This window comes from Castor canadensis, chromosome 2 (assembly GCF_047511655.1).
Source record: "Castor canadensis chromosome 2, mCasCan1.hap1v2, whole genome shotgun sequence".
Lineage (NCBI taxonomy): Eukaryota > Metazoa > Chordata > Mammalia > Rodentia > Castoridae > Castor > Castor canadensis.
The window spans coordinates 55,666,005-55,680,931 of NC_133387.1; the positions used below are offsets into that span (position 1 = coordinate 55,666,005).

The window sequence follows — 14,927 nt, forward strand, 5'->3', positions numbered from 1 at the left end:
GTAATGTCACAAATATTAGAAAGATAATTGATAAGCATAATCATTGTTGAAAACTCTCTTGTAGGTTGAATATAAGCTTCAATAATCTATACACTGGTTAAACCACAATGTGCAAAAGTGAAAGCTCACTGCCGTTTTTTATAGGTTGCTAAATTATTTCCTATTTTCAATACTTTTAATGAGTTTAGTTCTCTCTGGTCAGGGATGATTCTTTTGGGGTCCCCTGAGTCATCTGTGAACTCCTCTGCCTTGGAGAATGGTTTGATACAATTTCCTTGTTTATGTTGCATAATCTCAGTGAAACGCTACAGAGGGCTAGGGTGCTGGGAGTTTCAGTTCTAATAATTCCAAGAAGACATTCCAAAGGGACAATGCCCTTATTGGTGACACTAGTGTCATGGTGTGTGCATAATATGGGTATGTATATTCATTCTTTTTATGATACTTAGTTTTTCCAGATTGAAAATTAGCTATTGGAAAAATTTTTGTTTTTATGTGAAATCTAGCTATAGATTAGTTGTATTTATTTAATTATTAATGCCTTCTATTTTCACTGAATAAGGACAAAAGGAAGGAACCTCATTCCCCATGGAATAAAACCATGTATCAAAGAGAATAGGTTAAAGTGATGGCCATACATTAACTGTTAGGTGTCTTCACATTCACTGGTCTGTCTGGATATATTCTAACCTACAAGAACTGATAGTCTGGGCCACCTGACCACAGATCAAACTAACCAGTCATATGTCCCATTCTTTAAGGACATATGAACTAATTTCATGCTTAAGTGTTCAGGTTTGATAGTGGATATATTCTTCCCCATAACATAATATTTTGCATAGGAATTTATTTAAACACAAAAGAGAAACTAATTGTGAAATTTGAGATATGAGACACTCATTGAGGAAGCATTCATCATATTTGGGGCACTGAAGTCTTTTAGCATGTCCATCACTAGAGAAACTGAAGCTCTTCCTTTTCACATTTATAATCTGAGTAGGTATATGAGAAAACCTCTGAAGTCAAGTTTGTGTGGCTGCCTAAAGTGACTGAAGCTATGTGACAGGCTCTTTTAGTTTTTTCTTTTACTTTTGCTAAGACCATATTTAATTTTCTTTCCAGTATGAGTCCATTGAAAGCTGCAAGATCTTTGAGGGCAAAACTGGCAAAAATTATGTTTTCTGAAACTTCAACAATGAAGAAGAATTTAACAGTGTGTGCTGGACAGTCAATAGAAAGTGGTTGTGATAGTACTTTCAAACGTGAGCACTTAATTTCATTCTTTGCAAAGTATTTTCATATATGTTATATAATTCCAGCATTGACAAAGTGAGGGAAGGTAAGAGAAAACACAAGGTAAAAAGTTCAAAACACAGATCACTGAAAACCTGGGAGACTACTCAAGACCACTTAGTATGTGCTGTTTCTACAGCCTCCTTGTATCCAGTGCTTAGTTGACATCTTCACATAGATGTTTAATAGACATTTAAAAATCAGTGTCCAAAGAAGAACTCTTGATTGTATAACCTCCCCCACATAGCTTTCCTTTCTTCAGTAACTCTTCAGAACTCTTGATTGTATAACCTCCCCCACATAGCTTTCCTTTCTTACCCAAACCAGAAGTCTAAAATTAGTGCTTCACTACTTCTTTATCCCTTCACCCAGGGCAAAACTACCATCAGGTCCAAACAACTCTGTCTGTACATCCAAATACTTCCATTTCCACATCCACCATCTTGCACCAAGATCTTTCGAGCAGCTGCACTCCTGACATCCCTATTTCTATAGCTCCTGTTGATTTTCTGTTCAGCTGTGAGACTACTATCAGCCCTCGGTATCTATGGTTCTGTGTTCACAGATTAAACCACACGATGAAAATATTCAGAAAAATGTGCACTGAACACATGCAGGTTTTTTTTCTCACATTATTCCCTAAACAACACAGCATCAACTATTCAGATAGCATTTACACTGTATTAGGTATTGTAAGTAATCTAGAGATGATGTATACTGGTGGATATGCATAGGTTATATAAAAGGATTATACCATTTTATATAAGGGACTTGAGCACCCATGGGCTTGAAGAATGGTGGTCCATTAAGGGATCCTCCTTGAATACTAAGGAATGGATGTGTTTTTAAATATAAATCACCTTCTTTCATGACTCCGACAGCTTTCCCCTGTGCTTTAACTTCTTCCTCAGGCTTAGAAATACCAATGTAATTTGCAGCCTATTTTTCTGTGTTCACCTTATTCACATGTTTTCTCTCCCTTTTTGCTTTGTTCAAACAAGCAAGTCTGCTTCTAGCAGACATCATGTCTGCCAGGAATGTTCTCTCTCATCATCACATGGCTGGCTCATTTTTGTCATCCACATCTGATATATCACCTCCTTAAAAAGGCTGTCTGTCATCAGCCCACCTCAACTTAAGTAGCCAGTCAGTTGCTTGCTGTCACATCACACAGTTTTAAAACTCAGCCTAGCCTACTGTTGTTGCCTTTTATTTCTTGCTTATTATTTTTTGCTAGTATCTATCCCATTGACCAGAAACTATGCAAGGGATTTGTTTGTTTGTTACATTATTAATTTCTAGTGTTGGCTATGAATAGACCCTTTGTAAATACTTCCAGAAAGATTGAATAATGTTTGCATTTCAAAGAATGAGAACTTCTATTAGTTTTAAGAGGCTCTCATTAGAGATTTTAAGAAGGAATGATCTGCTTTTGTGAGGTAGACTTGTTTGAGGGACAGGTGGGGTCGTTCTTCTCAAATGACATTGAGGCAATATTCCTCAACTATCCTTGTAAAGAGAACTGGTACAGGCTGTGAGCTCCCCAAGGCAGGTCTCCTGCCTTCCACAGACATTTTGACTAATCCTTTTATCTTTTCCAGGATCAAGCTTTATTATTTCTGGGCAGGTTTTTCATTTTCAGACATTGAAGAGGAATGATGTGTCATGGAGGTAAGTCAAAGGACTGCTATGCAAATGCTCCTGTGTACCTTGGACTAGTCTAATACCCTCTCTACTTAATTTCTTGAGATTGCTTCAGAAACCTACTCTGCTATTCCCCATCCTAGCATAGAACTTGATGTAACTATGTTCTTTGAAGTGCACTCTTACAGTTAGTTTTCTTACTGCATTCTAATTTCTTTAAAATTGGGTGTGTTTTGACTAAGTGGAAAGTGTAGGGGCTGCAAAGGCAGCAGCATGGTTGAAAATAGTCTTCGACTATGTACCCCCTGGAAATCATTATGTAAGCTTATAGAAGAACTTTGAGTTATGTATCTGGTTACTAAAGGGAAGACCCTATGCCAGAATCTTTGTGAGGAAGATAATACAAGTTTAAGACCCTTTCATAAGAAATAACAACAAAAACACCCACAAGTCTCTTTCTGCAGGTATTTTTTTTCTCTTAAACCCCTTTTAGTGTTGAAGGGAAATCTAACTTGTGTTTTTCTGTTTCTCTTTTACTATTTCATCTGTAGCTTTTGCAAATGCATTTTATTATGTAAAAACACTCTCATTTTTGCATATTGCTGCTGAATATAGTAGAGGAAATTATTGTTTTATGAGTTTGCTATCTCAATTACTTTGCCTTTCATAAATATTTTATATATGCCTCCCATATTAGCCCATCTGCTATTCCCCAAGGTAGTAAAATATGTGGAAGAACAAAGTAGTAACATTTATGTGTGTGTGTTTGTGATGAGCTTTTGCTATTATTCTGATGAAATTCTCATGAGATTTTTAATGGTGTGAGTTTGGCCCATTTTCTTAAGTGCGGTTAAGCAGATTTCTATAACCATTCTTTCTGCCAGAAATAAGAGGCATGCAGGTTTATTTTTGGCTTTCCTGTGACTTAGGGTGAGAAGTTGTTAGTTACTCTAGTCTGTGGTGGTACTTTTGGCTATTCAAAGTGAATACGGAAGATAGCTGAAAAAGATCTCATAAGTTTCACTATTGATCACAGAAAGGCAATTCACACCCATTAAAAGGCACACTTTACTTCACAGACTTGGTGAAGCATTGGAGATCAATGCAGCAAGTGGCAGCTTTGTCTCGCTCTGTGAAATTCACTTCACTTGTACTAGTAATGCTCAGACTTTGGGGAAAATGACTACTTTTATCAGGTAACTGCAACATCAATCAATGCTAAACATATTTATTTAATGGATTCTTATGGGTGCAAAATCTGTTAGTCAATTTAATGGCAGGGATTAGTTCCTGAGAATCAGTGTCTTAATATAACTCTGTAATATATCACATTCAGAAGAAAATAAAACAAACATTTTAACAGACCAGACTTTCCAGTTTGCCCCCATCTATTCCATTTCCTTACTTCTGGTGACCCCAAATAATTTTTCCCAGAATATCTACTTGTGTAGGTATTTTAATATATGGTTGTTTTCCACCAGCTGTGTGTTGCTTTACCCACCTTCTTTGTCATTGATCTCTTTTCTTACTCATCATCTTAAATTTTACTTGTCCCATTCCAGAGGAAGTTCATTTGATGACCAACATATATGATCTTGGAATATGATGACATTAGTAGTCACTGGTTTGATAGTCTCACTAACTCAGAGATTTCACAGTAGAAGACAGAGAATTCATCAAGACAAAAGAGGCATAGTGTGGTGCATGCCTATAATTCCAGGACCCAGGAGACTGAGGCAGGAGGTTGGTGAGTTTGAATCCAGCATGCTATATTGCAAACCCCTTTCCAAAAATACAAAAACAAGCAAACCAGAGAGATGGCCTGAAAAAGTTTCTTCTTTATGACTCAAGTAATTGTCTTAGACTATTAATAGTAGATTAAGATTAGATCATATTTGTTATGCTATGGGATAAAATTTTACAAGTCTAAGATTTAGTTTCTAAATGTGGATTTAGTACTATATAAAAGAAAGATTTTCTTCATTCAGTAATCCTGTTCTTATGAGACAAGATTCATGGAAAGAAGGTATGTTGTATACTATTTTTATGACACATGATATAACTTAATTATCAAATCAGAAAATTCACCTGGTTTTCAATTAACTCATTCTGTTGTTACCATATCATGTTTTCAATCATGTCATTTTACTTTCCTTACCCCCTCAATAAATACAAAATGATATCCAATAAGTACCAATTGGTAAATGAAATGACTCAATAAATGTTGTACTGTTTTACTGATTCTCCATTCTTCTTTCCACCTCTTAATTGCTCAGCATGCTCTTTTCTGTCCAAATATGTACAGGTGTTCACTCAAGGATCGCACCTCATTCACCCTGAAGCTGAAATAATGTGAACTGTGTGTGCCTCTATGCCTAGGGATCAAAGTCTGAAGCTGAGTGTTAAACTCTAAGACAATTAGGTCAGGTGTTAGTCTTTTCTAGTGGGTTAATCCTGTTATTTTCACCTTCAAATTATATACAACTTCTAAGCACTTCATTAGTTTCCACTGCCATCTCCCTGGTCTGAGCTACCAACATCTGGACCATGAAATTATCTCCAATGTGACCTCCTTGTCTGCTCCCTATGTCAGTAATCTGCCCACACAGCCACAGTGGTCAGGCCATGCCACAACTCTAATGAAACCCTTCTGGTGCTTTCTCATTTCTTTCAACAGAAAAGTGAAAGTCCTTATGATGACCTCCAAAGTCTACATGATTTGTTCTGTCTTTGCTGTCATTTTCATCTTATTCATTTTCCTCTAGCCACACTGATTCTTTGGTGTCTGCCAACTTTGGGCCTTTGTATTTACTGTTCCCTCTGCCTAGAATGTAATTCCTTTGGCATGATGCATATCCTTTGTTTTCTTCCTGTCTTTGCTCATATGTTTTATCAGAGAGGCCTTCCCTGGCTACTCTATAAAAAATGATCTCTCTCCATCCCCATTATGCCTGATTTGTCCATTCTCCATATGAAGTTCTCCACATCACTTATCAACACCTGATATATTATGGATTATTGGTTTGTTTGTGCTCCCTCCTATGGCCCAATGAGAATGGCAAGAACAGTTAATGTAAAATTTGTTTCATTCATGACCACATTACCTATGCTCAGAGGTGAGTGTAGGCTCAAAAAAGCTTCTTCAGTGAATGAGTGAACTGAAGATTGGCCATATCAGATAGGTTCATTTGCCATTTACTTGGTAATGAGACCCTCTTCCTCCAAAGTTACACCAGTATGCCACTACCCCCCGCCCCGCCGCCTGCCATCTTTTTTCATGCTCTACAGGCACATAAATCTCTCCATTCAAGGTTGTTCTCCAAAGAATTCAACTTAACATGAAAAAGAAGGAAGAAAAATTGAGTAAAATAAATTATACCCACTCTTTTGCTTACTTTGTTCTAAGATATTGGGCATCTGAAACCAAAGTAATGACAATAGTTGATTATATGCATATTTCCTTTTTAAAGTTTAGCATAGCTACACAATTCTGAGCATGATAACATGTTCCCAAAGACATCTAATAAATTTAGGGTTACATGAAAATGTGGTTGCCTCTAGTCATTTCTTATATAATATTGAACTCTCTGGTTTAGGAACTCTTTCTGTTGCATCCTATTCAAATGTATAGTACTGAAGGTAGAAATATACAATATAATTTAATTCAAGAAAGTGATACTTGACCACTTAATCTGAGAAATTATGTCTTGGACATAAACATTTTAGCCAGTCACTACTAATAATATTCCTACATTTGTGTTCATCAAATCACACACACACACACACACACACACACACACACACACACACATATATATATATATTTTTTTTTTTTTGCAGGACTGTGTCTTGAATTCAGGGCTTCTTGCTTGCTAGGCAGATTCTCCCTGAGCCATGCCCCCACCCCTTTTTGTTTTAGCTATTTTTCAGATACGGTCTTTTTCATATATATATATATATACACACACATCCATATATATGTGTATATATATATAGATGTATATGTATATATACATATATATCTGTATATACATCTCTATATATACATATATATCTCTCTATATAAAAAATCCTGTTAGGTGTGAACCTGAAGGGAAAGTTTTTAACTTAAAGAAATCATTGAATTTGCAGATGCTAAATTTCCCATTGTCAGAATAGTCACTTGATTGAATTTTTAAATTAACTGAGGCAAAAAATCCAGAGAGGCCAGGGGGTCATCAAGCAGCTTTTGAGAATTTCATTTATTACTTCAGATACCAAATTCCTTAAAGTAGCTCATAGATTTGGCTCTGGTTTTCTCATCTGGAAATGTAGTTACTAGAATAAATGATCCTTAGCAACGCTTCCAGCTTTAGTTTCTGTGGTCACTGTTATTATAGGAAGTGGGCTATATTTGCTTGGGGAAGAACTTAGAAAAATATTAGAGGTAAAAAGAAAATAATTTAAGGGCTGGAAAGGAGCAGTTGTGAGGCAAAACAAAAGCAATGTTAAATAGAAGGAAGGAGAGGTACAAAATATCAGTTTTCTAATACATGCAGGATTACCTATTATGCCTGGAGACTCTATTCTTCTATTACCAATGAGGGAGAAAATGGAAAGGCATGGATTGAAGTTCTTGGGAATTTTGTGGACTTTCAAAGTGAAAAATGGATTGACATCTATTAGAATTGGATATATTGGGTGTACTTTGCTGGAAGTAGATGGCTTAACTTTCTGAATGCTCCAGGGTCTTTCTACATTGTCCATTGAAGATTTATGTTTATATTATACACCTGCCTATGGTGAGGAAGAATTTCAATTCAGTGTCTGTTACCAAATAGCTTGTTAATTTTCCTGGTCAGGCTAGTCCATAGTGTCATTAGGAGACTCCCTGAACTCATAGTGTAGGCATATGATGCTGTTTTTCTGGAGTTGCCATGTAGACAAGAAACTTGGGCATTATTTTTTCCTTTACAAAGGAAATAGTCATAGTCAGACTTCAGCATATAAAGTCATATTCAGACTGCAGCAGTGACTTACTCTCTGCTCACTAGCATATCTTCAAAGGCTTGACCATTGATAAATACAAAGTTGTTCCTTGGGTGCTTACCTTTTATTCCTATAGATCTGTGGAAGAATACACCATGGCTCTTGAAGATTGTTCACTTGAATTTTATACCACTACTTTTACTTTATAATGTGAAAATATGTATAATAAGGAGTATTTCTATTAATTGAGCAGTTCACATATTAATGCCCAGGAAGGTGGCTTTCTAAGTAAGGTTTGGGCAAAGGAAATCAATCTCTATCTCTCTAAAACTCCTCAAGGACCTGAATCTGGGCTGATCATAATGATAATGACATACATACATCTAAATGATCACAACGAGCAAAACACACATCCCATATGACCAAGTCTGAGCAATAATTACTCTGCAGGCGGTGGGGCACACTTAATTTCTCACCTCTTTCCTTCAACTAAGCTGATTCCAAACTTACTAGTGCCAGGACTCTGACCCGCATGGCTCCTGTAGGTTTTTGCGCTGTATAACTTCATGTGTACATCTGGTTTGTCTCCTTCAGTATCATATAGTTCCACTTATATTCCCAGCGTATTTTCTTGATTGCCTTTCTTTGGGAACCAGCTCTGAGAAGCCCCTTTGTTTCTAAGCACAACAGAATAAAGAATGACCTCTGTTCTTTTGCTTATATGTACGGGGGTGGAGCAGCGTTGTAAGGATGAGTTGTCAAGGTTTAAGTTATAGTCACCTTGGAAGGCACATGTCCAGTTTAAGTAAATGTTTTCTGAGTGATCAGGTACTTCTATTCTGGAAGTGCCTTCCCAGAGGGAAGTGTCCTGGAGAGTTTGGGAATAACTGTTGGTATATGGCCATTGCCATCATGAGGCCAAGAATGGTAGAATGCCACTGAATGTCTCTGAACTCAGTGCCTGTTTCCTCTCTGAAGGTCAAGTAAGACCTCCCTGCCATGCAGTGGTACCAGTGGATTAAGTACACAAGGACATTTCAAGTTGTGGTTCTCAAAAATTTTTCCCTGTACCACTTACATTAAACCAGCTGGGTTATCTGCTTCAAACCAGATTTCTGGCCTTTGCCCCAAACCACAACAATCAGAATATCTGTGAGTAGGGCCAATGAATATCTATTTCAAAGAGATTATTTTTTGTATGCAAACATTTGGAAATCATTTACTTGTGGGTATAATTAATGGAGAAATGTTAAAGTTTCATTTATTTTTATTCTGACTTTCATGGTATATAATTATTTGACACAGCTTGAATTGCTTTTGTATACACAGCAATATGTAAAACATTTCTCAGATGGTGAGTTTTCTAAGATGTCCTTAATCATGTTCCTTTTTCCATGTTTACTTGTGAGTTTCGTTCTGCTTTTTCATCTTACTGGAGAAACTTTAAGAACTCAGTATCAACATCCTTTCTTCTGTTAACCATCTCAGCTGCTATGAAAAGGCTAACCTAGGCTTCAGAGGGATGTGGTATATTTGCTAGGGCATGAACTGGAAATTAGTGTGGCACCTCCTAGCCCTTGTAATCTATGAAGAGTGCATTACTGGATTGGTTTAGGATTTGGAGAGTATAGCATGATGAAAATGGCTACAGATTTTTTGAGAGGTTGTCTATGTCACTCTCTTTGAACCTGAACAGGATCTATCATAGCCTTTGATAAATGAATATGGCACCTGTCATCCTGTACCATCCTGTATCAGTTTCTTGGCTGGATCAGTATTCACTTTGTCTCTTATGGAGCATGTTCTCTGGGAGCAGGAGCCCACATGAACAGGCTTCCTACCAAGGGGCCAAGAACAAGAGTGAAACTATAGTGAACTTGCAGGTCAGCTCTGTCTCTGCAGAAAACCATGGATGGATGCCAAGCAAAGCCTCATGAAGCAGATGAACTGCCCAGTCAAGCCTTACCTTAAATCCTTGACATACAAAACCATGAGATAGCCATTTAGGTTATGGGAAAGTTTGTTATGCAAGAATAAATAACTAAATGTGTGCTATTCTAGCTTATTCTTATCTATACATGTAGTTTTACTTTTACCTCTGGAGAGAATAAGTCCAAAATCAGCAATATCAGTAATGACCATCCAATGGAATAAAGTGTCAGCATGATACTTACTCGAAAGGCATAAGTTAAATTCATCCCTTGGTATCTATGGAGGACAGCACCCTCACTTCCTACCCAATCTGAGCAAAGTCCCTTATACAAAATGGAATACTGTTTGTATATAATCTGCACATATCCTCCCATATGCTTTAAATCATCTCTAGATTCTTATTATACCCAGTACAGTATAAATGCAGTATAAATAGTTGTTATACTATATTTTTCTGGGGCATGATGACAAGAAAAATTCTGTGCATGTTCAATACAGATACAGCTTTTTGTAAACAATCTATTTTGTTCATTACTTTATTTTCTTCTATTTATTTGTGGTACTAGGGTTTGAACTCAGGGCCTCACACTTGCTAGGCAGACACTCTACTATTTGAGCCACTGTGCCAGCTCCAGATGCAGTTTTTGATCTGGAGTTGGTTGAATCTGAGGATTCAAAACCTATGGATCCTGAGGACTGACTACAACCTAAGTAAAATCTATGGTCTACTTAATGAAGTCAGAGTAGTTTAAAGCTTTTTCTTGATTTATAAAGCAACATACTTGCCAGTATTTACGAGAGAAATGGATATAAACTGACCTTAATACATAACGGAGGAAATGAGTACTAAGACATTGAGTGGTTAACTTAAATTCTTACCACAGTGGGCCAGTAACATATTCACACATAGAACTACATTCTACAGACCAGTGGCTTTCAAATTTCTTCCCTGTGATTCTCAGTAATAAATACATTTTCCCTGAAACTGGTATGTACATAAGTATATACATACATACATATTTACACATACCTCTTAATGATTCATTCTGTATGACTAACCTTTATTGAATGCAATGTATCCTAAGATTATCCTATCTTCTTTGTAAAACAGTGGTCAAACACACCAAATAAATTTCATGACCTATTACTGTGTTATGCTTTATATACAGTATACAAAACACTTCCCTATACACTAAGCTTCATAGGCCAGGGACTCTCTCAGTCATGACTGTGTAGGCAGGATTTAGAAATCTGTGATATATAGTAGGCACTCAAGAATTGAATGAATGAATCAATTTCATGACAATAGTTCCAATTTATTAAAATGGGAAAGATTTTAACTGCAAGTCAGGAAATCCAAGGTCAACTCTTGACTCTTGAAACATTGTATATCCTTGAGAAGCAACTTCAATTCTCAATTTTCTTACCTATAGAATAAAACTTGTGATATATGATACTCATGAGAATAGGATGAATCCACAAATATAAAACCACTTTGAATAAATGATACAAAATTATTAGTAATAGATGAGTGTATTTGTTACTAGTGCACTTTAAAGCACATGGATATTATATAAATTCTTCACTTTGTTACATAATACTACATTGATTTGGATCATTTATTAGGGTAAAATTGATGAAACAATGAGGTGTGAATTTAGACCTTTTTAAAGAGAATTTATTTTAAAATTCACTGACAAATAGTCCAAAAATGTTAGGTTGGTAGATAGATACCTTATCTTGAAGTACTAATTAGGTCACTATCTGATTAGCACACTAAGCAATAGTGTAAGCAGGTCCATTAAGCAGTCACAGTACACTGTTTTTGTGTAAATGGATATTTCTGAAGAGACTTGACTGAGTAAAGTGCGTTTGTTATTCCTTCAGGAATTAATTCCTGGTACGTGTATTAGACAACGCTGCCATTTCTGAATTATGCAAGCTTGGGTTGAACAAGGTCTGTGGAAGACTTAAAGATGTTGCTAAGTTGTCCTAATAACAACCTAGTGCTTTGAGCTGTCAAAAGAGCCCATATGTATCTTGTCCTGCATTCACTAAGGTAACCTTCTCTTTGTTCTCCCTGTAAACCTGCAAAGAACCTAGTGTCATGGGAACTCTTTCAGCTTGCTTTCTGGGAAAGGCAGCAGGAGGTAGAGTGGATATGTGCACTAGCTTTGACATTAGATGTATTGACCCTAAATTTTGATTTGGCCACTTTTAAAATATGTGACCCTGGTCAGGTTTCTTTACCTCAAAGAGTTGTGAATATTAAATAAAATATAGCATACATATTCACACATATATAGTTATTTAGCACAATTACCAGCATGTAGAAAGCACTCAAAAAATGATAGTTTCTATTAGCTATTATTGTTTTTATGTTGCCAGTTTTTTTCTTGTCTGTACTTGTTACAGTTGGACTTCTAAAGAAGAGGTTTGTTTACTTAAAAAATAAACATGTTTCTTTATTTTACAATACCCTGGAATATTTCAACTATTTTGAAACCTTAGAATTTAGCTGGAAAGATAGTAAGTCCCCCCCTCATAGCAGCCTACAGCTGTGCCTCACTGAACACATGCTCCCAGCCTGTCAGTCTTCCCTCTGTTTGCGGGGAGAAGAGTTGCCCTATTAAATTTGTTGTACTTTGTTGGACAAATTGAGGCACTAATGTGATTGCTCACCCTGTGATGCTGAGCTATTTTGAAGTATCTTTTCTAATTGACTAGAGGCAAAATTCTGAAGTAGTCATTTGTCTCTGTCACTTCCAGTCCTCCTTCTCTCCTTGTGGCTCTACTCCCCTTCTTCCCCCTCACCATTCTGTCAACTAATTTCTCCTACTGCATACCACAAATTAACTGAAAGTGGCTTAAAAGGCTGTCCCCTTCAGGTACATTTGTGCTTTAGAAAACCTGAAAATATTAAATCACAGATTCTTTAAGGATGGTGTTTTAGATATCTGCAGACCAGTAGGGAAGAGAACTTTGGGCTGGAGAAGTATCCTAGACTCCTCCAGTTCCCTCTGGCTTCTTAGCTAGCTCTCAGTTGAAAAAAAAATGTCATTGAAATAGGATAATCTAATCCATCATCTTCCAGGGTGTGTTTCATGGCGTATTAATTTGGCCAAATACTCTTAAGAAGTTCTAATAACACAGAAAATAATCAGGCTTTTTTGTTGTAAAGATTCTCAAAACATTTAACATATACATGTTAGAGGCGCTGCTTTAAATTTCCAAGGGCAATTTAGGACATAGAACATACTTTATGGAACACCAGTCTCATCCAGCTCTCTAGTTAGATGAGTAAACTGAAGCAGAGAATGAGACAGGGACTTGCTTAAGGTAACCTATAGAACTGAATGCAGAACAAGATTAGAGATCAGATTATCTGACTCCACAACAGGATCAAAAATCCTAATTAAAGTTATGGGTTGGATGTCTTTCTTTCTTGCCAGATTGTACATAGTGCAGAAACTTTGTATCTTCTGCCTTCTACTGTATCCTTAGCACCTAGCACAGTACCTGTGTCCTTGAGCCTGGTCTCCACTATGATGCTACATGAGAAAGAGTCAGGGATAAGTTCCATACTTACACTGAGAATATGTGGTCCCAGTCCCACTGACACTGAACCTGTTGAGGTGCAGTCTGTGTGTGACCACATTCTTCTGGGGTTGGAATAGGACGATATGCACCTTGGGTGCAAACAAACAGCCCAAGACCACAAAGCCACTCAGGCTAACAGAGATGCACATGGTTGTTGTCTGTACCTACAAGAAAATGTTGACTAGTAAGTGTCCAGCTGTAAACTCAATCAGATAGTCAACTAAAGAGAGCACTGACATGAGACAAAATTGAGAAAGAATCAGTGTCAATTCTGTTCTTATTATACCAAATCAATACAGTAATTATATTGGATTTTCTGTTTGGTATATTCATAGGCACATTGTTTAAGATTTCTAAGCAAGCACCATTTGTGTGGGTTGGTCCTGAATGCTTGCCAAGACTTCCCATGGATTTTCTTGTTTTTTTTTTTTTTTTGGTTTACATTATATTGGTATAATGATATTTATGCAGAACCACAGAAGTCTGAGTCTTAAATAGTAAATATTATATGATAAAGAGGCCAGATTGCTGATGATTTCCACCAATGAACTTGGCTTGTTTAAGGTTCACTATATTATGAACAAATAATTAAGAAAAAATTTGGGACGTCAATATTTTCCCATCTCCCTTTCTTGCTGGGAACTCTGCCTTTCCACTGCTAGTTTTCCTACTCAATGTTGAGGGGACACTATAAACTTTTTTGGGATATTATTTCTTTCATGTATTTGGTTGACATTTTCCTAGAATTTTGATACATCACATATTCACCATCAGCCTTTGTGTTTTCTAGACTTGCACACATCTATCTTTAAGAGAATTTTCACTTTCTCCATTGTTTGCCTCTATGTAAGTATATCTCAGAACTAAAGCTTATCACCCCTTTTTCATTCTTTTGCTCTCATTTTCCCTCATGTCTGATTTTATCACTTGTCCTGGCTTCATTTCCTACAAATTTGCTAGAAAATTCCATATTGGATTCTATATATTTTATCACCTTCAGTACTGAAAGATGGGTGTTTATAAATATGGTGAGAGGTCAGAGGTTTTAGGGCATCAGTGCCATTTGGTAACAGAATTTGCTTAGAAGGGGGAGAGAAGAACTAAATTGCTCCAGAATACCAAATGGGATTATTTTTGTTGCCTTAAAGTCTCTGAACTTTGTCTCTATTTTTTTTTATTGTTGTGCTGGGGGTACATTGTGATATTTACAAAAGTTCTCACGGTATATCAAATATGTCAAAGTCTATTCATCATTCTCCTTTATCTCTAATTAAGGAAAGCCAAAGACCAAAGAAGTAATTGTAGAAGAAGCCACATAACTTTGGGAGGCTCATTCTGGTTTGGGTGTGTGTGTGTGTGTGTGTGTGTGTGTGTGTGTGTGTGTGTGTGTGTGTGTGTGTGTTTTGGTTTGTTTATTTTTGAGATACAGTCTCCGATAACCCAGGCTGGCATTGAACTCTTCATCCTTCACTCTCACCTCCTGAGCATGG

At 36.7% G+C, this 14,927-nt stretch overlaps 1 protein-coding gene across 3 annotated transcripts in view; it reads right to left on the reverse strand.

Moving 5' to 3' along the window:
• Nucleotides 1-14,927, reverse strand: part of Grm3 (glutamate metabotropic receptor 3) — a 210,993-nt gene that overhangs the window by 744 nt on the left and 195,322 nt on the right. For 2 of the 3 annotated variants that reach the window (XM_074064860.1, XM_074064858.1), the window contains one exon: nucleotides 13,427-13,601. The exons of the other annotated variant lie outside the window; for it this stretch is intronic. In XM_074064860.1, the coding sequence (XP_073920961.1) occupies nucleotides 13,427-13,601 (175 nt within the window). The remainder of the gene's footprint in view (nucleotides 1-13,426; nucleotides 13,602-14,927) is intronic. 3 annotated transcript variants of the gene reach the window in all.